We start from the raw sequence: 22,750 nt of genomic DNA on the forward strand, positions 1-22,750 counted from the left end.
TGATGTAAAATTATTGAATACCAAAGTCGTTCGTCCCGTTCAATAGTTACACTAGTTAAGTATCGGGCTCGGTTTGTGTCGGGTGGACATTAGTTAAAATGCATATACATATAATATTAAATATCATTATTTGTCTGATGCTAACTTATTCATTTTGATTTGAATTTATTTATTAATCGTATATTGGCGTTATATGAGAAAATATATAAATAAACAATGACTTATCGTTATTTTGAATTTATTTATTACATTTAGACCCTTTAACTGTTTATAGTGCCATAAACTTGGCTCCATCAGCAAAACTAAAGTAGCCTCCTGTTATAAAATGATGTTCTAATCTAATATTGAAAGTTGTGGTTTCAGAAAATTGTGTTGCCATTTTTCTATGTCAAATGACTGTTGATATTTTCAGGTGAAACAATTAGTGAAAGTTGCGTTGAAATATGTAACATTTCAATTATGATTCTGCCTACATTATCTGAAGGGCAGGGATAAAGGTTTGGAAAAAGAAGACAAAACATTTAAATCATAAAAATATAATTACCAATCAACAATCTTTTTTAGTCGCATAAAATATCAATAATTGTGTTCAGCTGACCAGTATAAACAATGGATATTTATAAATTCGATTTATTATTTCTTACATAAATTATGAATATATTGCAATAAAAAATTGTATATATACACTATATATACAATAACAAGTACCGACTTCCTATTTCGTAGTCAATAAACGAAATTAAAAGTATCTGACCATAAAATTCCATTATTGAAATTCTTGAATTCAATTCCTGGCGATATTAAGTGTCCTTTTCATCACGACTTGACATTAAAATTTGTAGTGCGAAGTCGAACGAGACATACATATAACACATTGATTTAAAAAATACCCTGAAATATCCATATCACATTAAGAATGTTACAAAAAAAAATCATATTTATTTACAATTTAATCATAAATAAGTAGAGTTCCGTCAATGCTACCGTTCTCATGGTCAAAACAATTATCACATTTTACCAATATTGTAAGTTATAGTCAGGAAAATGTTATTCATCAGAAAACTACCTTACAGCTGTTTAACAATTTATATTTTATATTGTGGTATGTTTTTATTAATATCTCAGAACTGCGCAATGATGGTCAAAATCATGCTTTGGACCTCTAGGTCTGCAAATGACGAAATCTTCGCTAAATAGGCAATAGTGGCAATAGGAAAGTCGGAAATTTCAAAACGTACGTTTGTTACATTTACATATAACCTTTTGGACAATATGCATGAGCTTTGATGATCTACCATGTATAGAATATCTGGCTGACGATCAATAAGTAAAGTCGGTTAACATACCCCAAGTTTATTCAGCAATGTTTCAAAACTGAAGGATGGTTAGATATTGAAGGGCGCGGTTACAATTTGGACTTGGCAGCTAGCAGCAGTAGGTCATGCATGTCGTGCAGCGAGCGCTCGAGCGCGGCGCGGTAAGGGCCGCAGCCGGTGTCGGGGTGGCGGCGGAAGGCGGACGTGCCGAAGTTGACGTCGTCGTCGCGCGGGTTGTAGCAGGTCGCGTACCCGTCCACCACCAGCGGCCCGTAGCACATGAATCCGTCGCACTTGCACGCCACCTAATAATCATTTCACCTATCAAATTTTGTAAAAGCAACGCAGTACACCTGTGATTTTTGTAGAAAAATAGAAAACTTGTCTCACATCGTATCAAAAATATTTAAACTACAGTACATCTGCAATTGATTAATGTATCGGCATTCTAAGAAAAGTACCTGGCTAGTCGATATCCTCATGTGAGCGCTACGGCGATAACCTTCGTCCGAGTACAGCTTCGGGATCTCGATACCATTTTCAAGAGCTATCAATTTCAGTCCAAGGAGATGCCTGTCAACACCAAATCCTTGCAGAGCCTATGTAAAAAACCACGGTGTTAGAGTATTGTGATTCTGGCCGCTGGTAAACCGTTTAAAGGTGGAAGAGTGCAGACAGACCTGCACAGTGTAGTTCTTATGAGCGTCGATGGCCTGGCGCATGGCGTGCAGCTTGAGGTGCGGCGCGCGGCCGGCGTCCAGCATGGCGCGCGCGAACTCCACCGACTCCGGCGAGCAGGAGCGGATGGTCTCAGTGCGCCCGCCCGTGTACATGCGCGTCGCCGCTGACTCGTAGTGCGCACCGGGCGTCGCGTGCAGTCTGCGTGTTTATACTATGTACACTGACAGTCGGGACGACTACGCTTAGGAATCTTTAAATGGTTGAAATTAATTGAAATGTGAGAAACTACAAGTCTAACTAAACAATTTACACCATTATAAAGCTGTAATCACAGACTAGTTGAACAAAATGGAATAGAATAATAATTTTATGTACACATTTATTTCTTATACGTAAGATTTCACTTACCTGTAAAACGCATATTGCATAGCCATTTGTAGATAGCTGTCGGGGCTAAGTTTTTGTGACTTGATAAAGTTCTTTCCGTATTTATCGAATGTGAAGCAATTTAATTCAAGGTCAGCTACAAGTCTGAAAATAGCACAAAAAGTCTAAAATTCAAATTCTCTAACTAATATAAATGCGAATGTTTAAATGGTATTTACAAAACCACTGCATAGATCTCGCTGAAATTTGACAAAGATGTAAAACATTGTCTGGAACAACACAAAGGCTACTTATCAAGCTTTTTTTTAATTCCGCGCGGACCGAGTCGCGGACAGCAGCTAGCATTTGTAAATAAAGCAACTTCAAGCAAAAACATACTTGTCTACGTTAGTTTTAGCAGTGCTGATCATGTCGACGACATCCGAGCTTACGTTAAAGTTCAGTTTGACAGGGTCCTTGGGGCTCGATGATGATTCAGTACTTGATTTACCCTTATCTCTGAAAAACAAAACATTTACTATTATATAGATATACAAACGTCAATGTGTTTGATGCTATTTTATATTTTCTTTGAAGTTTTCTATATAACTTAGGGAATTAATTAACACAACTATAGTACCTCCATCCTCTAATCTCAAACTATGTGGGGTCTTATCGTTCGTGATTTCGTTCGTCACATCGTTCTCAATCCAATCCATCCCTTCTTGGATATGTTATTATACCCACAGTGCCAATCAATCCAAACTAGTTCAACGGACACATTTTATGAGGCGTAGAAAAAGACATCGTAAAAATTGTAGTGACATGAAACATGTTAATATTATTTTTTTACGCTATGGTCAATATGGTGTCAATGAGACGAGTTACCGAAACTCAGTCTTGGGCAATTAAAACAACACCTGTTAGATTACTGAAATCTAGAATAAACTTACATATAGTTAATAATAAAGTCTGTGAGAACAGCTATGGGTTGTCCTTCGGCCGGAGAGTGCTCGTACGTCAAGCCTGTAACTCCGTCCGCGCCTACTATGAACTGAAAATGTTAACCAATGAAATGATGAAATTATATAATAATTAATAACAATGACCAAAACAATAAAATAATATGTATTGGTTAAAAATATGGAAAACTATATCTTTGTTGATAAGCATACTACCTACTATTTTTGTATTAATTCGTGTATTTAAAACATATGTAGAATATCGATTAAAATTTTAATATTTTTACTTATTTGATAAACTTGAACTGATATAGTTTTTTTTTTATTTTACGACCTGGTAACATAGACTTTTAGGTCATATGTTATTTGGAAAATGTTCATTACATTGGATTTTTTTTTATAAGAGAAGGGGGCAAACAAGCGGCGGGAACACCGAGGAGATCAACGACACCCATGGACATCTGCAACACCAGAGGAACTGCAGATGCGTTGCCTGGTGGATGAAGTGATATAATGATAAATGGCAGACAGATAATAAATATTTACCCATCGTGTGGGTGTTAGTAACTTAGAAGGCTGCATAAACATAAAAATTGGAGAATGTATGATTGGTGTAAGATAATGCTAATGATTATATTTTTGGTGAGTGTGTGTATGGGAATACCTGTACAGTCTTGTCGAACCAGCGGTTGGCGGCGTTGGCTGCGCTGCCTCCACCGTGTATGGTCTGCGCGGCGGCCAACGTCTGGCGCGCGCCCTTGTCCGCAGCGCGCCATAGCCCGCACGCCGCGTCCAGGCACAGCACCGCCAAGCTGCGCTCCACGTCGCCCAGCGACTCTCTGTTCACCTTGTCTGATCCCACCCATCACTTTTAAATATGCGCTTAAACATTACACTAGCGCTGGATCTAAGATTAGATTAGGTTTACATATTCAATAGATGAACTCAGGCTGTATGTTTATAATACGGGTAAAAGTCAAAGGTTAAAGAATTAAATTCGCTTCTTTCTCAATTAGAATCGAATATCCTACAGCAGATTATCATTATTAAAAACTGACAAGAGAATCTAAACGCAATATGTGTGTCAATTGACATTTCACCGTAATTGCCAGGAGAAAACATGGACGACTGTTCATTATGTACCTTTGCTCAGGGCCTGATACGCTTTAGCCCAGTTATCACGATTGTCCGAGGTGAGGACGCCGATAGCTTCAGTAGCCGGACTCTTAGAAAGTTCTATAACTTTCTTTAATGCATGCACGATTTGATCTTCGCTTAGTCTTTTATTATCGTTACCCCAAAGGTCAACATGGAAAATCTGTAAGAAGTCAACAAGTAACTAAGTGTTAAGAATGTAATCGATTTTTTCACCTTTATCAATTTACATAAATAAATATAAATGTTTGTATATTTGTTCCCTATAAGATGTAAGAATTTCATCTTCGTTTTTAATTTAAATGCTTGCTTACACTGTGCATGTTAGTTTTAGTCAATATTAAATTGTCAAAGATATACAAATACATGAGTAAACTGTAATTCCTTCCTTCCACCACATACTTTTTTTTTATTCCCAGACTATCAAGTTTATTATAAGTCCAAATAAATCAAAAATATGTTTTGGATACTCTGTTAGTCATACTCACATGATTGTTATGGATAACTGTAAAATATTTGGTATCATTAAAAGATAATTTATCCCTCTTTTCACACGGGATCCTGCATGTTCCAAAGATTTTCTTGTATTGGGACATATCAAGTGGACTTTTTCCCATCATTTCTACTGGGATTTTGTCTCTAATATCAGAAATAAAAAAATTGACATACAATACAAGATAATAAAGAAAATTAAACAATAAATAATAAAGTCTTTATCATTATAATTGCTTACCCGTCTATCAATGCTTTATACTCCAATGAAGCTAACAATGTTTTTGCTGCATAGTGTAGTTGTTCATCTTGATTGTTGAATTTCCTAAACGGAAACACTAACCCCGGGCTTGAATACACAACAACTGGGTCTCTGTATTCTAAATAAGCAGTGTTTAGCCACCATTCTTCAAGCCAATTTACATGTTTTTCTGCCCGCTTCTCAAGAAGACTCTAAACATTAACCATTATATTTTTTCACATTCTTGCAGTCTTAAATAATGAGAATGATAATAATATCAATATAATTAACAAAACTTAGTAATAACTAAGTACACACCTGTAACTTAATGCCAACTCCTCCTTGAGACCCAAATTCGTTTACCAATTTAGCTGTATTAGCAAATTCTTCATCACTGAGGAATGGTTTAACAGTTTTGAGGTACTTGTTAAGTGTGTCATTAAGTTTTGGAACTGGCAGTCTTGGTAAGCTCTGAACATTTAGATTTGCTTTAGTTGATGCATAGTTGCTGATCAATTGTAATGAGCTTGCATAGGGCTCTAGGAAGAGTCCCCGGTATCCACACTGTAAAAAGTTAAGTGTTGATTTGAAACAAATAATGTTATTACATGGTATAAGACAAAGCTTTTGCATTTACATTGTACTTACTAGTTTAATGCTGCGAATCATATTTGGTTCCTGAAAAAGTTAGAAACACAATTAAATAAGTAGTTTTAATCTCTTCTCTCATTTAGCATTTACCACCATTCACTTGATATTTCAATTAAAAATCCATAAACAGCTGATTGACATTTTACTTTTTAGATCATTTTAATAATTTATTTTTTAGGAAAAAAATAATTTACTTTACAATATCTAATAAAACATAATTTTAAACAGATATTTGTTGACATTTACTGTGTATTTCAAGTAAACCTTATAACAGTAGGGCTGAAGGTTAATCCTCAGAATTGACAAAAATCACCATATGTTTTAGAACTTTTGCTAAATATAATATTTTGCTAGTAAATCCTTGTATTCACATAGCATGGGTCTTTAAAATGACAAACAAATCAGTTTTGTTTAATAAGGAAATACATAATTTAAGGAATCTGAAGCGTACAAGGAAAAATAGACTTGTTAATATAATAATAACAATGATTATGATGTTATTATTGTACAAATTAATAGTGTGCAATATAACAACATTGTGGTAAAAAAGTTATTCAACTATGTTAAATATATATGGCTGCAAAAATTTATAGTGTAAGTGCAGAAACTATAGTGTAATCCTAGAATTGACATTAAAAGTCCAAAAACTGAAGTTAAGTTAGGTAAGATGAAATAAAAATTAAAGAAACAAAGATTATCAAACACATTGTTTCCTAGAAAAAAATGTGTGTATAAATGCAAACCCAAATTCTACTATAACTTTGATGAAAAAACATATGGTACATAATATTATTAGAACTTTAACAGATAGAACCAGTCAACAGGTACAAATTGCAAGATAAGATATGCAATAAAATCTCCAATGAATTACATTTATGCACATACATTGCAAAACCTAACAATATATAAAAACAATATTATTTTTTTTAACTATCAGTCACAAGTTACTTGACTAACTTATTGAATTCTCACTTTTTTTTAAACATGAATCAACACTACTTTTATTATAATAATAGTTTCGAAAATGAATACTCACTTCGTTGTTTCGACTGGACTTCTGCACTCTGCTATTGATAGACATCTATACACGATGTACCGCCAACACTTTTACTATCTATACGATATGAATACAAAGGTTCAAGATACGAAAATGAAAGGTGCCAAGTAGGCAGTTATATATTTCGAGGTGAGAGAAACGATTGCAACAACACACATACATACAAACTGCTTAGCAAAAAACTTGTTCCTTTGGCATTTAGCATTTAATTAATGGGGATGGCAAGTTATTTATATGGAATTAAAGAATTGATTTTAGAAGAACAATTATCAAAGACACGTACCGAAACCTAATGATTTTTCGTGATATATGTTATCTAGAGCAGAACATACCAAATACACCTAATGACGAAGAAGTAGTGAAGACTAAATGATAACAGATATCATTTATCTTTATAATAGAATATTTTAAAAATATTTTTACATCTTGTTTCAAAAGAATGTCTAATCAGGTCTAATCTAAAAAAAATATGTCAACAAAGAAACGTTATATTCGATTTAGATAAAAGTATTTTTTCTGTTATTTTCGAAAATTGATGGGTTAACTCTCGCACTTGTAGACGCTAATGGGCGCTAAGGAGACCTTTAATGATTTTGAACCGTCGAGCGGTACAGAGTCTAGCTGCATCTCCATAATTAAATTGGCAACTCACAGCTCCCCACCATGTAATATAAAATGCAATGCATGGATCTCGGTGAAATTTGGCATAGATGTAAAACTTAGCTTTCTAGAACGCAACATTAGCTATTTGTTAAGTTTTTTAAAATTTTATTTCGCACGGTCGGAGCGCGGGCAACAGCTAGAGTTCGACAATGATCTTGTGGCAGTCGGTTAGAGGCCAATAGGGAGTGGCCGCTGCACGGTTTAATGCTGTCATTTTCATAATTTCGATATTCTATGAAACATAACAACGCAGCTTAAAAATGGGCAGACAAATGCTGAGGCAAAAAAATATTAATATAAAACTGGCACTACTGTTTATAATTTTTAGTAAAGTAATAATAAATTTGCATAGGTTATAAATCGCAACCTTTAAATAAAGGACTACGTATCCTATGCCTGCGCTACATTTATATTACTGGTAGACTGGACTATCCTCGAACATGTTTGAATGGGATCACAAACTGTTTGTTTTTAACACTTTATGGATAGAAGCGGTGTAAGAGGTCACAACACTGACTTCTATTTATTACAAATCAGTGCATTTCATGATTTAGGCATTTATCCAAGATTCTTTGCCATGTGCTTAACATCATAGTGTTTACGGGTTTTAAGTATGTTGTGAAAATAAAAACAAGCGGATTCATTTATTTGATTAAAATATTTTAATTGCAATAGCACAGCACGTTTAAATATTTATGAGATCATAATTAATAATAATGACAGTATAACAACACTAACCAACATTTACAGTACAACGAAAAACCGCGCATCTCTTTACCTTCTGCTAACACCTAAAATTATGTTCTGTGCAAATTCTCGATCGATGTTCCGAGCTGTCCAATTGTTTTGTAATATGCACTCTTTTATGTAAGCATTTCAGAAGCATGTAATATGTGAATGTATAATAAAATATTACCTACTTACAAAAATCATTCACTACATACTAAATACTGACGTTAAATAAAATTAAAATACATATAACTAGGACATAGTTAAGCTTGCACAATGTACAATTAAATGGTAATTAGTGTCAATATATTTGGATATGTGTTATGGATCAATTCATATTGTGACCAAAGCCAAATAATATATTAGTGTGGAGGGCGAAATATAGGCATCGAGCTTTGACAGAAAGCACGAACAATGTCAGTGTGTAAAAGAAAAATGTTTTACGAAGCCCAATAGTCTTGTAACTTTGGACGATGTTTATTACTGCTTTGCAACCGCCAAAAACTTAGCTCTAAGGTGTAAATATATTTGATATTATATTTTTTTTGTTTTTTATAGCTATTCACATTGTCCAGTTTAAATTTCGATTGAACGTAATTTTCCAAGATCGTTGAGATATTGTTTATTTTATTCAAATGTTACTGTTATTGTTTATCAAAGAACCAAACATATGTACAAAAATCAAATCATTTTTTTGAAACTACCAAATTATGACTATTAATTTCAATATTTTGCGATGAGTATTAATATTATCATATTCAATATACGCAGCTACCGAAATACTATAATTAACGAGTAGAAAGCATCATTTTCAAGCGAGTAATTTTAAATCGCTATTGGTGAGCGCACTGCTATCTAAGGGTTTGTCAGATAAGGAATCCAGCGTTGCGTACATTTCATCTGTATGCGCATCTGAAGTATTCCTGTAAATGAAAAAAATATATTGCATAACACTATGTACGCATAACATATTATTTGATATGAAAACAATATGTATAACGAATTATAGTTATAATAAAATATTAGATAAGAGAAGCTGAAATTGATCTAAGCATAAACAAGTAATGAAATGAAATAATGATAATTAATTGTAAATTGAATATGGATAGTTACAAAGGTAGAGGAAGACCAAAGAAATCATGGATGGATTGTGTTGTGGATGGAGTGAATTCAGATGTATTCGCATACTGTGCCGATCCTCCGGTGTGCCAAGGGAAGGTTAATACGAGGTTATAATGATGAGTTGTAACTGACTTGGTAATAATATAGTTTACACACCTGCTGTTCATTCGATTGAAGTCCCCGTCACCAGATAAACTGTCAGAGTCATCATCCAGTGAGTTTTGAGAATCTGAAATGGTGTTTGCAATCAATGTTTGCATAAACTCTAATAAAAAAATAAGATGAATAAGGTAAACGCGAACTCGTTAACTCTTCTTGAACAGTTAAGTAATACGCGTTAGCTTAAAAGCACCGGTTGATAACAGCGAATCTGGAGATTTGTCAAAATTATGGTTTCTTTAGATTAGAGTACGACTCCAAGAGATCGTGCGGGTGCCTGGTCACCTGCAGTGGTGAGACGGTGCGTGGTGAGGTAGTCCGCAGAGAGGTAGGGCGGCAGGTCTTCGGCGGCGTCCGGCGCGCCCGTCCCCGCGCCCGCGCCTTCACCTAGCGTCTCCACTATCGACAGCCACTGCCCGTTGTGGCAGCGGAACCGCTCCACCTGTCGCAACAACAAGCTTATGTAACCTTCCTGTGTAGCCTTCTGACACGACACAAAGGCAATGAACTTTCTGTCAAACAAAAAATTACGATGTGAGACTTATGACATCACACTAAGGCTTGGGTTCATTTATATTAAACGCTTTGTAGTGTGGATGTTGTGTTACGTGACGACCGTACCTTAATTCTCTCCGCCCAATCGTTTTCCATTTGAGAAATAATGTCCAGGCACGCGTCACACATTTTTCGTATTTCGACATTTTTGTCTTGCATCAGGTCAATAAGGTAGGCTGGTGCTTCTAGAATTTAGCCAAAGAATACATTCATATTATTAACTATCAATTTAATTTAAAAGCTTTAACTTAAGCAATCAATATCATGTTCGTAACAAAATAAATAATTTTGAAAAATGTTATCCGCCATTTTTTTTCTACGACCATTTTGGATTTTTCATAATGCTAGTCAAGCATATTCATTTGAGACCCATGTTGGGAGGCAATAATCTCTTGACACAGTATAAATGCTATCCATTATCTGAAATGGTCCTTGTTATATTAGAAAGGCCTTAATTTTTATGCATTAATAAATAAGCTCTATTGCCTTCAATCGAACCAGCGCTTATGACCGTAAGCAAAAATGTAATCGTTTGACTCGTAATTGTGATGCGAGGCGTAAGTACCGGTTTGATTGACGAGGTAGTCAGCGGCGGCAAGATGCGACAGCATCTGGCGGAAGGCGAAGGCGGTCTGCAGCACGTGCTCGTCGTCAGCCTGGCGCAGGCGCAGCAGCTCTACCAGCGCGTGTCCGCCGCGCGCTGCTGCCAATGCACCCGCCGCGCGCTCCTCCGCAGCCAGCGCGCCCGCCGCCACTACGCCCTCCAGTACCAGCTCCGGGTCCCGCTCGTTCTCTGCGCACCCATTGCATACACATAATACGTCTTTGCTTTACTTGAAGCTTGACCAAGAATATAGAAAACCTAGCTTCGATACACCACATGTTTTATATTGTCTTCGAAATTGTACCTGGATCTAGAATCTTCATTATGCACGGTATAAGATTGTATCTTTCAACAACAGCATAAATATCGATATTGTTGCTGAGACACAGAATGTTGCTCAGAGTGCCGAGACACTCGATCACAAACTCCTCGGGCGCCTCCTCGCTTGTCACCGCCCCGGCTATGTCGCCTACAAATTCCTGTCGACAAAAATTATTGCAGCAATTATCAATTATAACCGCAAAACAGTGATAAGACATACTAATATATACGACTTGAATAATTGTGAAAGTGTATTGAGTTTTAACGAATTCCGCTAGGTTATTTTTAATATTTTTGTATACCTTTACACATACCAAGTAATCAAAATTCATTGCAAGAGAAACTAATTATAACTAAGCGATGTAGTGTTATATGTTATGACCATGAACTTACGACAAAGAGAGGCTTGGTTTGTGTGTGATGTGAGAGGTTGCGGACGAGCTTCATAAGCATGGCGTTCCTGTGGCGGAAGGCGCGTGCGAGCAGTTCGCGCAGGCGTCCCTCGGCCGCCATCTGCTGCGCGGCGCGCTCGCACCACGCCAGGTTGACGCACACGGCCAGCAGCACGTCTGTCGTGCCCGCGCCCCCACCGCCCTCCGCCTCCATTCCGCACTCGCTGTTCACGTTCAGCAGCAGCATGTCCGTCAACTGCACAATACAACTCTCCGTCATTCAAAACTAATTGAAACTCGGAAAACATATATTCTGTTGCCTTCCTGTCTTTTTTAATCGAAAAACAGATTAATTTAGTATGTACAAGTGTACAAGTTTAATATGCAACTGTTTGCAATATTTTGGATGTATAGCGTCGACGATGTAGCGGACAACCGCTAGTTATTTTATATTTAACTTACCAATTTAACACAATCAGATTGTGTGAACATCAGCTTCACGCGATCATCCATACTCAAATGATAAAGGATTTTCATTGCCAAGTTTATGTGTTTATCATCGCCTGTAAACATCCAGAATAATTTGAAATGTGTGCAATCAGAATACAAAAACAATCTATTATAACTTAGGATATTTACTTGTGAATTGTATAAACTTTGGTAAAAGGTTAACTTTAATCATTTTGTTCCGTAATTTCGTGTCAAATGTTAAATTAAAGAGAAGTTTCAAAGTAACATTGACCAGGTCAGCATTGGATGAATCCAGTAGAGGAGCCAATTTTTCAATAATCGATTTAGATGTCATCGAATTTTTATTTTCAACAAAAATGGATAGCTTTTGTAGAAATGATACAATGAGAATGAGAAGATCAATATTTGAATGTCTTTCCATTGCACCAATGAGTAATCCAACAATATCTTTTTTATGCATTTTTTCTTCAACTTTAATATTATCAGCAATATTTAACAGCATGTAAAAAGCGACTCTCAAAAGCTGTTCTTGTCGCTTAGACAATGTCTTTAATTTTCGCTTCATCTGCTCTTCATCATTTTTCGAGAGATATTCATCAGAGGCATTGCACAAGTCTTCATGATAACTGGACACCAACTGACGTGTTTTTTGTAAGTTAACATCAGCTACAGCCCAAGTGCCAGATTTAGGGCGGCGCTTAGGTTCTGGTATTCTGCTTTTTGGCAGTTCATTCTATAACATAAATTAACAAATTAGACTTTTACACCTTTTTAGTAAATCAGTTACAAATGACTGCAGCATTTAGTAGTAGTTAAAATATATATATTTTCATTAGATGTTTGTGTGAGCTCATTAGAGCATCCTTGTACTATATCACATTAAGAGTTTGCTTAAAAAAATGATATACTTTTTGAAAAGTATGAAATAATGCATACAAAACAATTTTCCTTGTGTATGTTGTTCACACTATTGGTACAAATTTAATTGACATATGACATTTTTCAAAATAATTAAAAGTTACCTTATCAGGTGTCAGTACTTGTTTCTTGCCTTCAACCCTTTCTTTCCATTGATCATATCTCTTTAGTTCATAATCGATTACATCCATACACAAAGACCCAATTTTGTATTGTATTATAACAGAATGAAATTCAATATATGTAGAGAAACAGAAAAATGTATAAACAATGTTGGTACTTAGTTCAATACTTCTTTTCCACTCTTCTCTCAACACTCTTGAGAGAGCACTCAATAATGCCTCTGAAAAAGATATAATGTAAGATGATTTTATTACAGGATTACTTTTAAAATCAAATTTTTTAAAGATACTTCATACAGATTATTATTATGGTATAGTTACCATTTCTTGCTAACTCAATTAAATTATCAGGATTTCTAGCTAGTTGTAGAATAAGAGCAGATCCTTTGATTTTTTCTGGAATATCATCATACAATAATTCAACATAATCATCAATACAATTTAAGACAGCAACGGGTGCACTCTCCACTGGACTCATACTTATAAATGCTGAAAAGATAAGAGATTTGTATGTGTCAAATTGTAATTAAAATAAATATTAATAAAAAGAAATTTGAACTAGTAATGAGACTGTATGACGCCCAATGTTACATTCATTTTCAAATTTTAAATTTTGCGTGAAGTAAAAGTTTTTAGTATTGTGTAGATGTTTCATTGCGAAATAAAACATCGTCATAGATACAAGGACATATAAAACAATGATGGCTGCAGATTGTGGGTTTTGCTGTCATATACGAAGATCATGATAATTCTTATCTTTTATTTAAAGTATATGATGGTATACGTTTTAAAAGTATAAAGTGGAACATAATACCTCCGAAATATTATTTAGGACAGGTTATTACAGTGATTGATTAATTTTCAGTCTGAATATTATATTCTATACCCTGGATAAATAATTACCTACCTTATGTGTCTAATCACTAATGTGTGTTTAAAGATTTGTAGCAGGTAACTGCATAAATAAATAAAACCTTTACAAATCCAAATCAATATAATAATACAAATAGGTAGTTTTTTTATACTTTTCTTTTTGACGTAACATGACAGTGACAGTCAGAAACTTTTTTTAGTACTTTTATGACCTGGTGACATAGACCTTTAGGTCACGTCTTATTTGGAAATAAAATTTGTTCTACGGTCAGAAACAGTGTCTGGTGACCAAAGAGTACATAAAAGCTGGTTGCATTATTTTGGAATGAATGTGAATTATAAAGAGTTTTACTCATGACTGGATATAAAGAAGTGAATTACATTAAATCTCAGATTCCACCTCTTTGGAATCCACAGGAAAAGCAGGAGAGCTCAAACAGGTACGGCCTATATACTTTACGCATTAAGATTCAAATTCTTCAACAAAAATAAAAATGCTAAAAACACAGTTTCAGTCCCCCTAAGACAGTTGTGGCCCACCGCCAGGGTACAGTAACAGCCCACCATTAAATTTCTCTTACCGTGAATTTCTGAGATCAAAATCCTCTTTTTAAATGTATTGTCATTTCTGTTTTTGTCAAAGATAATGACAGGGATGACGAGATGTTTATACAGAGATTTTGGTCTGAGAAACTCACGGTTAAACATGAAAATTAATTATTATTGCAAAAGCATATGTTTAAACAATTCTTTTTAAAAATTCAATGTATTTTTGAACAAATATTAAGACTTTTATATCTTATAGTACCGATGACAATGAATTCATAGTACATTATACATACAATTTTTCTAGGGGAATTCTTGAATACCTTATACCTATAAATGCGAAAGTTTGGGTGGATTGATATTTGTTAGAAGATATCTTCAGAAGGATGGTTCAACAGATCTCGATGAAATTTGGCACAGATGTAGAACACATAGGCTAGTTACTTGATTTTTTTAATACCGCGCGTTCGGAATCGCGGGTGACAACTAGTCATATTTAAAGGTGAATAGACAGACAACCCAATTTTTATAAAGGAGGATTTTGTTGCAGACAAGTGTTATCGATACATAGATATGTGTTCCAGCCTGTTCATTTATTTCAGATCAGAGAGTATTATCAAATTAAACATTTAAAAGCACTGCAAAAAAGGGAAAATGTAGTGAAGTGGCGCTGAATTCATAGTAATAATTTTTTTAATTTAGTAGGTACCAAAAATATTAAATTATTGTTGATAAAAGACAGTCCTTGAGTGACGTCTGCAATTAGTTGTCAATTCTGTATTCTGTTGTTCTATGGCTTTAGATTGTGATGTGATATTGAAGTGATATTGTGAAGCGATCTGTGGTAATGACTAACTTGTGACTAATTATTTTCAGAATTATATTTGTTTACTACATTACAGTTTTGTAAATAATTGTTCAAAAGTGAAACTATTTTAGTTTTATGGATATTAGTGACATCAAAAAAAATTTGAAGTTATCGGTAGTCATGATTATTTCTTGCGTATTTCCTTCCAGACTTCAGTGAGATAAGAGGCAAGATAAAAACCTAATTGTAAGAATTACGTTTTTATGAAGTACTGGTCAAATAAGACATTTTTGTTATGATTATTTTTAACGCGCAGACGAGTTGTTTTTGTCGTTGTTAAATCTGTAGTTCCTAAAAAGTTGTCATTGCAATTTAAAGTTTTCTAACTAAAAATAGCTTGTATTTTGTCCCATCTATGTTTTCCTGATATTGTCAATTTTTGTTTTGTTCTAACACGAGTATTATACGACGACAGTTAATGTTTAGCTTCTGCTCTTTAAAAAAAAGTGAATGAATAAAAAAGAATCAAACAGAAAAGACAAAATATGTTTTGAAATACATACCTTTTTTTTTCAAGTACCATATCCTCCCGGTTGTCAGCGTCTATAATTTTGATTATTAGTGATTATTTTGAGCTCAGTGCAATAAATAGTGATGGTGTATCAGTTTTCACTTGATTGATTTTCAAGCCTTCTAAACTCTCTTCTAGAGATTCCCAATACTCTCACTATCTTGTATAATAACTGAAATGAGTTTCTACATGTCCTTATATGATCCATATGTTGGAGTTTCCATTTTTTATGATTTGAATATACCTAACTACTACTCATGTTTACATAATATATTTACAAAGTATCAAACTATTCAAATTATGTTATAATCAACTTACTGCAGTCTGGCAGCACATCAGAAAATGGGCTAGAATATTCACTAAGATTGTCACTTATTGTTTTTAATGTGAAATGCATTTTATTAAAAAGACTAATGTGCTCAATTTTACCTTATATTTTAAATCTTGTATTTTATTGAGACTTAAGAGATAATATGTATATTTGTTTTTTTTGGGACAACTAAACACCTTAAGACTGATAATCATAACTTTTATATATTTAAATGTTTCTTTATACATAGGAAATGTAATTATTAAATAATTTCAGGAAAATGTTGGTATTTACTTAAAGTATACATTATCCTTTTATAATATGTGCATAAGAATTTGTTAGTTGGCTTAAAAAAATATTACTTAATAATTTTCTTGAAAACTAAAATTGATTTCATGTTGCCTCTAATTTCTTTTTCAATATAAAACATATGTTTATTTATAAATGAGTTATCATTAATCTTAGGTAACTTACTCTTATATTAAGTGTTATTTGGTAAAATTGTTTTTAGATGACTGCCCTGAAATAATTGAGAATTGAATAAATTATGCTGCTATAAATATGTATTGACCATACAAGATGTCGGATACAGTACAGCCATTAAGTGCGCCCATTTCACTTTCTACATATCACCAACTTAGTTTAACTGGTAAGAATAATTAACATAGTCTTACAAAACTGAAGATGATTGCAAATTGGTACATTTGTATTGTTTTAATTTCATGTGAAATCTGCAACATATAGGCATTTGGGCTGTTCCCTTGCTACATACAGTTGAACCTAGATATGCAAGAAACCTTAAAAAAAACGAGATTAATTGTGGGGTTCTCGATGGATGGCTTCCATTAGCAAAGAGCCAAAGAAAAATGTCACTGTCCCTTGGACTCTTGCTTATCCAAATTCAATAATTGATTATTAAAATTTGATTTGAAGATTCAGTACAACATATATTGATCACCATAATGAAACGTTAGCCTTCTTTCTTCATTGTAAAAATCACACTAAAATCCTAATTTGTTATTATTGTTTTTCAATATTTTAATAAAAAATTATGTGATTTGGTTTAAGCAAACTTTTAGCAGGAAACTATCATATAAAATGCATAAAAACATAAAAAGCATTATCAATTAAGACAACCACAAACATGTTTATTTATTGAATGTAAAGTAATCTCAGTGACATATACAATATATGTATATCTATCATTATCACTATCTTAGTTCAAAGTCTATCTCAGCATGATTAAATATTAGATTACATACATTTTAATGTTTTTACAATGTGATGTTTAATGAAGAATTTTAGTTTGGCAATGGCTATATATATAGCTTTCCTTACTACCTGTACTATCTTACTAATATTATAAATTTGTATGTTTAGATGGATGGATGGATGTTTGTTTGAAGGTATCTCTAGAATGGCGAATGGAATTAGCTGAAATTTTGTATACAATTATGTTATTTTTAATTCCGCGGATGGAGTCGCGGAGCACCGCTAGTAATTTTATAAATGTATTTACATTATAATTTTTTGCTTTCAGTTGAATCAGCCACCATAAGAAATTCAGGACTATTTAAACCAAATCCATACTTACAAGTGATAGTAGATGGTAAGGTTTTAAGGAAAACAGAAGTTATTAAAAACACACTACATCCAAAATGGAAGGAAGAATTTACAGTGCTTGTGACACCATTGTCCCAACTCATGTTCCGCTTAGCAGACCATCATAGTTTTAGAAAAGATCATGTTATTGGAGAGAAAAAAATTCATCTTTTGAAAGTCTTACATTATTTTAATGGAAAATGTGAAAATGTGGAACTTTGCATAGGTATGTATCATTGTTGATTGTCATCTTATTGGTTTTCACAATTCTGATGTTTAAATTGCTAAACTTGAAAAAGTAAAAGTCAAGGTTTTATCGAAATTATAAAAAATTTTTACACATTAACTCAATATAATTAGGCATTACTATTGATCGTTTAATAATTTATTTAATTAATATCTAATGATTCCAGATTTGATGAAAACTGTATCCCAAGATGGAACTGCAGGAAATAATGGTGTAAAAGTGAAAACAGCTGATTTAGTTTTGTTACTTGATGGATTAAGACTTGATCCATCTATATTGAGCCAGTCGCATGAAGTGCTTGGAGAGGCCACTAACTCTCGTAGTCCATTAAATGATGGCGTCCGTGCAAGAATTCGATTACGAAATAATTCAGATTCATCACGGTCTATGCTGCGAACACAGAATCTACGAGTAAGTCTGTTTTTATGGTTGTTCTGTTAAAAGTAAACATAATTTTTCTTGATCATTGCATTCATCACCTATCCATATATATGGATCCTTGTAGCAATGTTGATGTGCTAATGTAAAAATGTTCGTACTTTTGGCCTTCCGTTTTACTAGGAATTATATGATAGTGTCTGTTTAGTTCTTAATTATAATTAATGGAGTTTCAATTAAATGTCTACGTTTACAGCCACCTCCAGGTCCACCTCCGCTTAGCAACGGCTCCATTAGTGGAGTGGTGGCTACAGAGAACGGTGCGGGACCGTCCCACGCAGAGCACGGCGCCGCGGAGAGCAGTGGCTCCGGCGCGCTCGCGGCGCACTCCTCGCAGCCGCCACCCACCGTCGTCGCCGGAGCCCCCGCCCCCGCCACGCCCGGGGCTACCGCCGCATCCGCAGCCAACGCTGCCACCGAAGAACCATTGCCGCCGGGTTGGGAGATGAGATACGATGTTTATGGCCGACGGTGAGAGTAGTTTTTGTAACATGAGGTCTTAAGTTAAGTGATCACGGCCTGAGGGCACCTGCTGGGATTGAAACAATAATAACGTACTTGGGAGGAATTCGTAGTCCTCGCCCACTCCTCTGGGTGGGTTAGGGATGTGAATATGTTGTTTTTGTATATAGTTACTATGTGGACCACAACACGCGATCGACGTCCTGGGAGCGGCCGCAGCCGCTGCCGCCGGGCTGGGAGGTGCGTCGCGACGCGCGTGGACGCGTCTACTACGTGGACCACAACACGCGCACCACCACGTGGCAGCGGCCCGATACCGAGCGCCTGGCGCGCTTCCAGCACTGGCGCGTCGAGCGGCGCCACGTGGTCGCGCAGGGCAACCAGCGCTTCCTCTACCCCGCGCCGCACCCGCCGCATCCGCCCCACAACCAGCACCCGCCGCACGCACACCAACAATCTGACGCGGAGGAAGCGCCCGCAGGTAAACTGTTACACTTATTACAACAATATGAATCATACAAATAGACTAAAGCAAAGATTCGTTACAATCACATCTCCGAGCGTTAGTTTCTTCATAAAAAAAATACATGTGATAGATTTACACCATAGTTTGTCGTTGATAATCACAAACAGAAACGAAGATGAATACAATACAATATATTTATTTGCAACAAAATGGTCGTTTAGCTGGCAGCAGCAGTGGGGCGCCCAACGGAGGCGTGACGATAGTGAGCGGGTCGAGCAGCGCGACGAGTGCGGCTAGTGGGGCGAGTGGGGCGAGCGTGGCGGGCGCGGACGACGGGCTGGGCGCGCTGCCCGCCGGCTGGGAGCGGCGCGTGCAGCCCGACGGCCGCGTCTACTATGTCAACCACAAGAACCGCACCACGCAGTGGGAGGACCCCCGCACACAGGTCATACTCTCACACAATTTCTATGACATTCTGTGATCAAACTACTGGCTTTTCGTATGACTTTTAACATTCTACTTTTGTATGCGTAATAACAAAAACGAATGTTTAGAGTATTTTTTCCATTTTCCCTTTAAAAAAATAAATTTGGGTCTGCTTCCAGGGGCAAGAAGTTTCAGCTCTCGAAGAAGCACTCCCGCCAGGCTGGGAGATAAGATTTACAGAGGAGGGCAGTCGATACTTCGTGGACCATAACACGCGCACCACCACATTCCAAGACCCGCGGCCCGGCGCGCCTAAGGGTCCCCAGGGAGCGTACGGCGTCCCCCGGGCCTACGAGAGGTCGTTCCGGTGGAAGCTCAGCCAGTTCCGATACCTGTGCCAGAGCAACGCCCTGCCCAGTCACATTAAAATAACGCTCTCGCGACAGACGCTCTTCGAAGATTCCTATCACCAGGTTAGCTTACATATCTTTTATAGTTTTTACAATTAAGCGTGTCTCATGTCAGTTAAGATTGGTATTGATTGTATTGATTTTTTTTATTTGTGTTGTTAATAGTTCATTTTGTCGAAGCTTAGTTATTGATAATAGTAAATAGCCTACGATCTAGGGACTTACGGCCTTAATATAAATTTAGTTTGTATTTCTTTTCAATGCAACGTTCTTACAGATAATGAGACTGCCCGCCTACGAGTTGCGAAGACGACTGTACATAATATTCCGCGGCGAGGAAGGCCTGGACTACGGCGGCGTGAGCAGGGAGTGGTTCTTCCTGTTGTCGCACGAGGTGCTCAACCCCATGTACTGTCTGTTTGAGTATGCCAACAAGAACAACTACAGCCTGCAGATCAACCCCGCCAGCTACGTCAACCCCGACCACTTGCTCTACTTCAAGTTCATAGGACGATTCATCGCTATGGCCTTGTACCACGGACGATTTATTTATTCCGGTTTTACCATGCCCTTCTACAAACGCATGCTCAACAAGAAACTCACCATGAAAGACATAGAGTCCATAGACCCTGAGTTCTACAACTCTTTAGTTTGGATCAGAGACAATGACATTGATGAATGCGGTCTTGAGATGTGGTTCAGTGTAGACTTCGAAGTTTTGGGCCAAGTTATACATCACGAACTGAAGCCTGCCGGAGATAAGGAGAGAGTCACAGAAGTGAGTGTTTTATTACTGGGTTATTTTATTCATTTTGGTTAATTCATTTCATTTTAATCAACAGTGCTTTTGACAGAAAAAAACATAGTTACAGTAATGTTATCAAAAATGCAAGTTGTAAATGATTTTTTTTTACTAAAGTTAAGTAAAAACTTTGTGGCGTTTTGCATTGAAGGCAAACAAAGAGCAGTACCTGCAGCTGGTGACGCAGTGGCGCATGACGCGAGGCATAGAGGAGCAAACTTCCGCCTTCCTTGACGGATTCAACGAGGTAACCAAAAATAATTCAGATAATACCGATCATAAAATTTATAATTATAATACAATATTTTTAGCTAATGCAATAAATGTAAATTATAAAGCTTCGAAAATAATTGTAACGGTAAAATAGAAATTCACTAAATTTATTATCTCTAACATGAAATAAAATGGATCAACGTACAATTCGATAACTTTGTCCGTTGGTCGAAATTGATTAATTATAATTTAGTGGTTATTGTCCAGGTGGTACCGTTGGAGTGGCTGAAGTACTTTGACGAACGTGAGCTAGAGCTGATGCTGTGCGGCATGCAGGAGGTGGATGTGGACGACTGGCAGCGCAACGCCATCTACCGCCATTACACGCGCACCAGCAAGCAGGTCGTTTGGTTTTGGCAGGTACGTCGCTCTATTTGCTTTACAAACTTCAAGTTTTGGCAAATTGGAAAGGATTCGCATTGTTGGTCATATTAATAATACAACTAAAAACTATTATAAAAATTTAATGATTATTTTATCTGTTGAAAAGATAGAAGTAGCGGAAGAAGGAAAGGTAAGATTTCATGATATAAAATTTTGGCATACCCCTCTGAACTTCAGTTCGTGCGACAAATGGACAACGAGAAGCGAGCGAGGTTGCTGCAATTCGTGACAGGTACCTGCAGAGTACCTGTCGGCGGATTCGCTGAACTGATGGGCTCCAACGGACCACAACGATTTTGTATAGAAAAGGTAACCTAATAAAGAAATAAAAAAACCTCTTCATTTATTCTTATCTAATGCAGAACTAAATTAGTTGACTGATTTTTTATATCTAAGCCGTTTGAATGATATACCTGCTTATAGTATCATAGGTAAAATGAATTGATAAATGGATTTATATAATTATATTTGAAATGCATAATATTTTGTAACGAATGTTTCAGGTGGGCAAAGACACGTGGCTGCCGCGGTCGCACACGTGTTTCAATAGACTGGACCTTCCGCCTTATAAAAGCTACGAACAATTGTGTGAAAAATTAAATTACGCTATAGAAGAAACCGAAGGGTTCGGCCAGGAATAAATATTATTTGTTAATTTTAGTAAAAATGTAAATTATTATCACTTTTATTTTTTATGAGCACCAATCTTCACAAATGGCATATTTCACAATTTTAAGATCGGTGCAATCAAAAAGACCAACCAAATACTTGTATGAATATTTGTTTTAACAATAAATATATTATGTAGATAAAATTAGTGTATTGCGTCAGTTGTATAAGATATATTTTGTTTGAGCTATATTTAAAAAGTTCGTCTATAAAGTTCAATAAAAGCCTAAAAACACAATTTGTAGTAATTATTTTTTACAAATACCATGATCTGAAGTCACTCGACAAATAGTGACTGTTAAGTACATAACCTTTACTTTCAACAATCTTATATACCCTATATGTAGGCCACTTTGTACACCACACCGCATGCCTACCTTCGTTTCACAGTTCTTCCAGACTATGTTCTACATCTATGCCAAATTTCAGCGAGATTCCTTCAGCCGTTCCGGAGACACCTTCAAACAAACATCTAACCATTCAAAC

General features: G+C 35.9%; 3 protein-coding genes across 10 annotated transcripts; 1 reads left to right on the plus strand and 2 right to left on the minus strand.

Annotated features, from left to right (window-relative positions):
- Window positions 1–520: 520 nt before the first annotated feature.
- Window positions 521–7,348, minus strand: CRAT (Carnitine O-Acetyl-Transferase). 4 transcript variants are annotated; one of them, XM_013325719.1, is made up of 14 exons: window positions 7,254–7,348; window positions 6,901–6,978; window positions 5,862–5,891; window positions 5,532–5,777; window positions 5,214–5,425; window positions 4,969–5,119; window positions 4,469–4,643; window positions 3,990–4,177; window positions 3,317–3,417; window positions 2,763–2,882; window positions 2,406–2,528; window positions 1,997–2,195; window positions 1,778–1,915; window positions 521–1,621 (listed from the first exon to the last, which is right to left on the minus strand). In XM_013325719.1, the coding sequence occupies exons 2-14, from the start codon at window positions 6,943–6,945 to the stop codon at window positions 1,406–1,408; spliced, it is 1,944 nt and encodes a 647-aa protein (XP_013181173.1). In that variant the 5' UTR covers window positions 6,946–6,978; window positions 7,254–7,348; the 3' UTR covers window positions 521–1,405. The 4 variants fall into 4 exon arrangements, with proteins under 4 accessions (XP_013181173.1, XP_013181172.1, XP_013181171.1 ...); XM_013325718.1 differs by having other exon boundaries at window positions 7,205–7,312; XM_013325717.1 differs by lacking the exon at window positions 7,254–7,348 and having other exon boundaries at window positions 6,901–7,194.
- Window positions 7,349–8,226: 878 nt separating this feature from the next.
- Window positions 8,227–14,035, minus strand: Kap3 (kinesin associated protein 3). Of its 2 annotated transcripts, none has more exons than XM_013325715.1 (12): window positions 13,885–14,035; window positions 13,299–13,466; window positions 12,960–13,198; window positions 12,106–12,670; window positions 11,929–12,029; window positions 11,468–11,722; window positions 11,058–11,232; window positions 10,715–10,942; window positions 10,216–10,334; window positions 9,880–10,036; window positions 9,592–9,664; window positions 8,227–9,236 (listed from the first exon to the last, which is right to left on the minus strand). In XM_013325715.1, exons 2-12 carry the CDS (start codon window positions 13,453–13,455, stop codon window positions 9,125–9,127), a joined length of 2,181 nt encoding a protein of 726 aa, XP_013181169.1. In that variant the 5' UTR covers window positions 13,456–13,466; window positions 13,885–14,035; the 3' UTR covers window positions 8,227–9,124. The 2 variants fall into 2 exon arrangements, with proteins under 2 accessions (XP_013181169.1, XP_013181170.1); XM_013325716.1 differs by lacking the exon at window positions 13,885–14,035 and adding an exon at window positions 13,792–13,830.
- A 945-nt stretch (window positions 14,036–14,980) lies between these two features.
- Su(dx) (Suppressor of deltex) lies at window positions 14,981–22,498 on the plus strand. Of its 4 annotated transcripts, none has more exons than XM_013325691.1 (13): window positions 14,981–15,077; window positions 16,597–16,734; window positions 17,626–17,913; window positions 18,101–18,345; window positions 18,569–18,843; window positions 19,005–19,315; window positions 19,522–19,745; window positions 19,906–20,199; window positions 20,414–20,914; window positions 21,090–21,185; window positions 21,419–21,571; window positions 21,773–21,904; window positions 22,099–22,498. In XM_013325691.1, the coding sequence occupies exons 2-13, from the start codon at window positions 16,665–16,667 to the stop codon at window positions 22,234–22,236; spliced, it is 2,727 nt and encodes a 908-aa protein (XP_013181145.1). In that variant the 5' UTR covers window positions 14,981–15,077; window positions 16,597–16,664; the 3' UTR covers window positions 22,237–22,498. The 4 variants fall into 4 exon arrangements, with proteins under 4 accessions (XP_013181145.1, XP_013181143.1, XP_013181142.1 ...); XM_013325689.1 differs by lacking the exon at window positions 14,981–15,077 and adding an exon at window positions 15,154–15,240; XM_013325688.1 differs by lacking the exon at window positions 14,981–15,077 and adding an exon at window positions 15,247–15,450.
- Window positions 22,499–22,750: the final 252 nt, after the last annotated feature.

This window comes from Papilio xuthus, unplaced genomic scaffold (assembly GCF_000836235.2).
Source record: "Papilio xuthus unplaced genomic scaffold, Pxut_1.1 DF824655.1, whole genome shotgun sequence".
NCBI lineage: Eukaryota > Metazoa > Arthropoda > Insecta > Lepidoptera > Papilionidae > Papilio > Papilio xuthus.

What these genes read in the sequence shown, in the direction of transcription:
- Kap3 (XM_013325715.1), bottom strand. Translation starts at nt 13,455, where the DNA reads ATGAGTCCAGTGGAGAGTGCACCCGTTGCTGTCTTAAATTGTATTGAT. An exon ending in AAAGTTTATACAATTCACAA is followed by an intron (nt 12,030 to 12,105) that starts GTAAATATCCTA and finishes GGATGTTTACAG; the next exon opens with GCGATGATAAACACATAAAC. An exon ending in AATGAAGATTCTAGATCCAG is followed by an intron (nt 10,943 to 11,057) that starts GTACAATTTCGA and finishes ATGGGTGCGCAG; the next exon opens with AGAACGAGCGGGACCCGGAG.
- CRAT (XM_013325719.1), bottom strand. Translation starts at nt 6,945, where the DNA reads ATGTCTATCAATAGCAGAGTGCAGAAGTCCAGTCGAAACAACGAA. An exon ending in GAGTTGGCATTAAGTTACAG is followed by an intron (nt 5,426 to 5,531) that starts GTGTGTACTTAG and finishes GTTAATGTTTAG; the next exon opens with AGTCTTCTTGAGAAGCGGGC. An exon ending in GGTTCGACAAGACTGTACAG is followed by an intron (nt 3,418 to 3,989) that starts GTATTCCCATAC and finishes TAACATTTTCAG; the next exon opens with TTCATAGTAGGCGCGGACGG.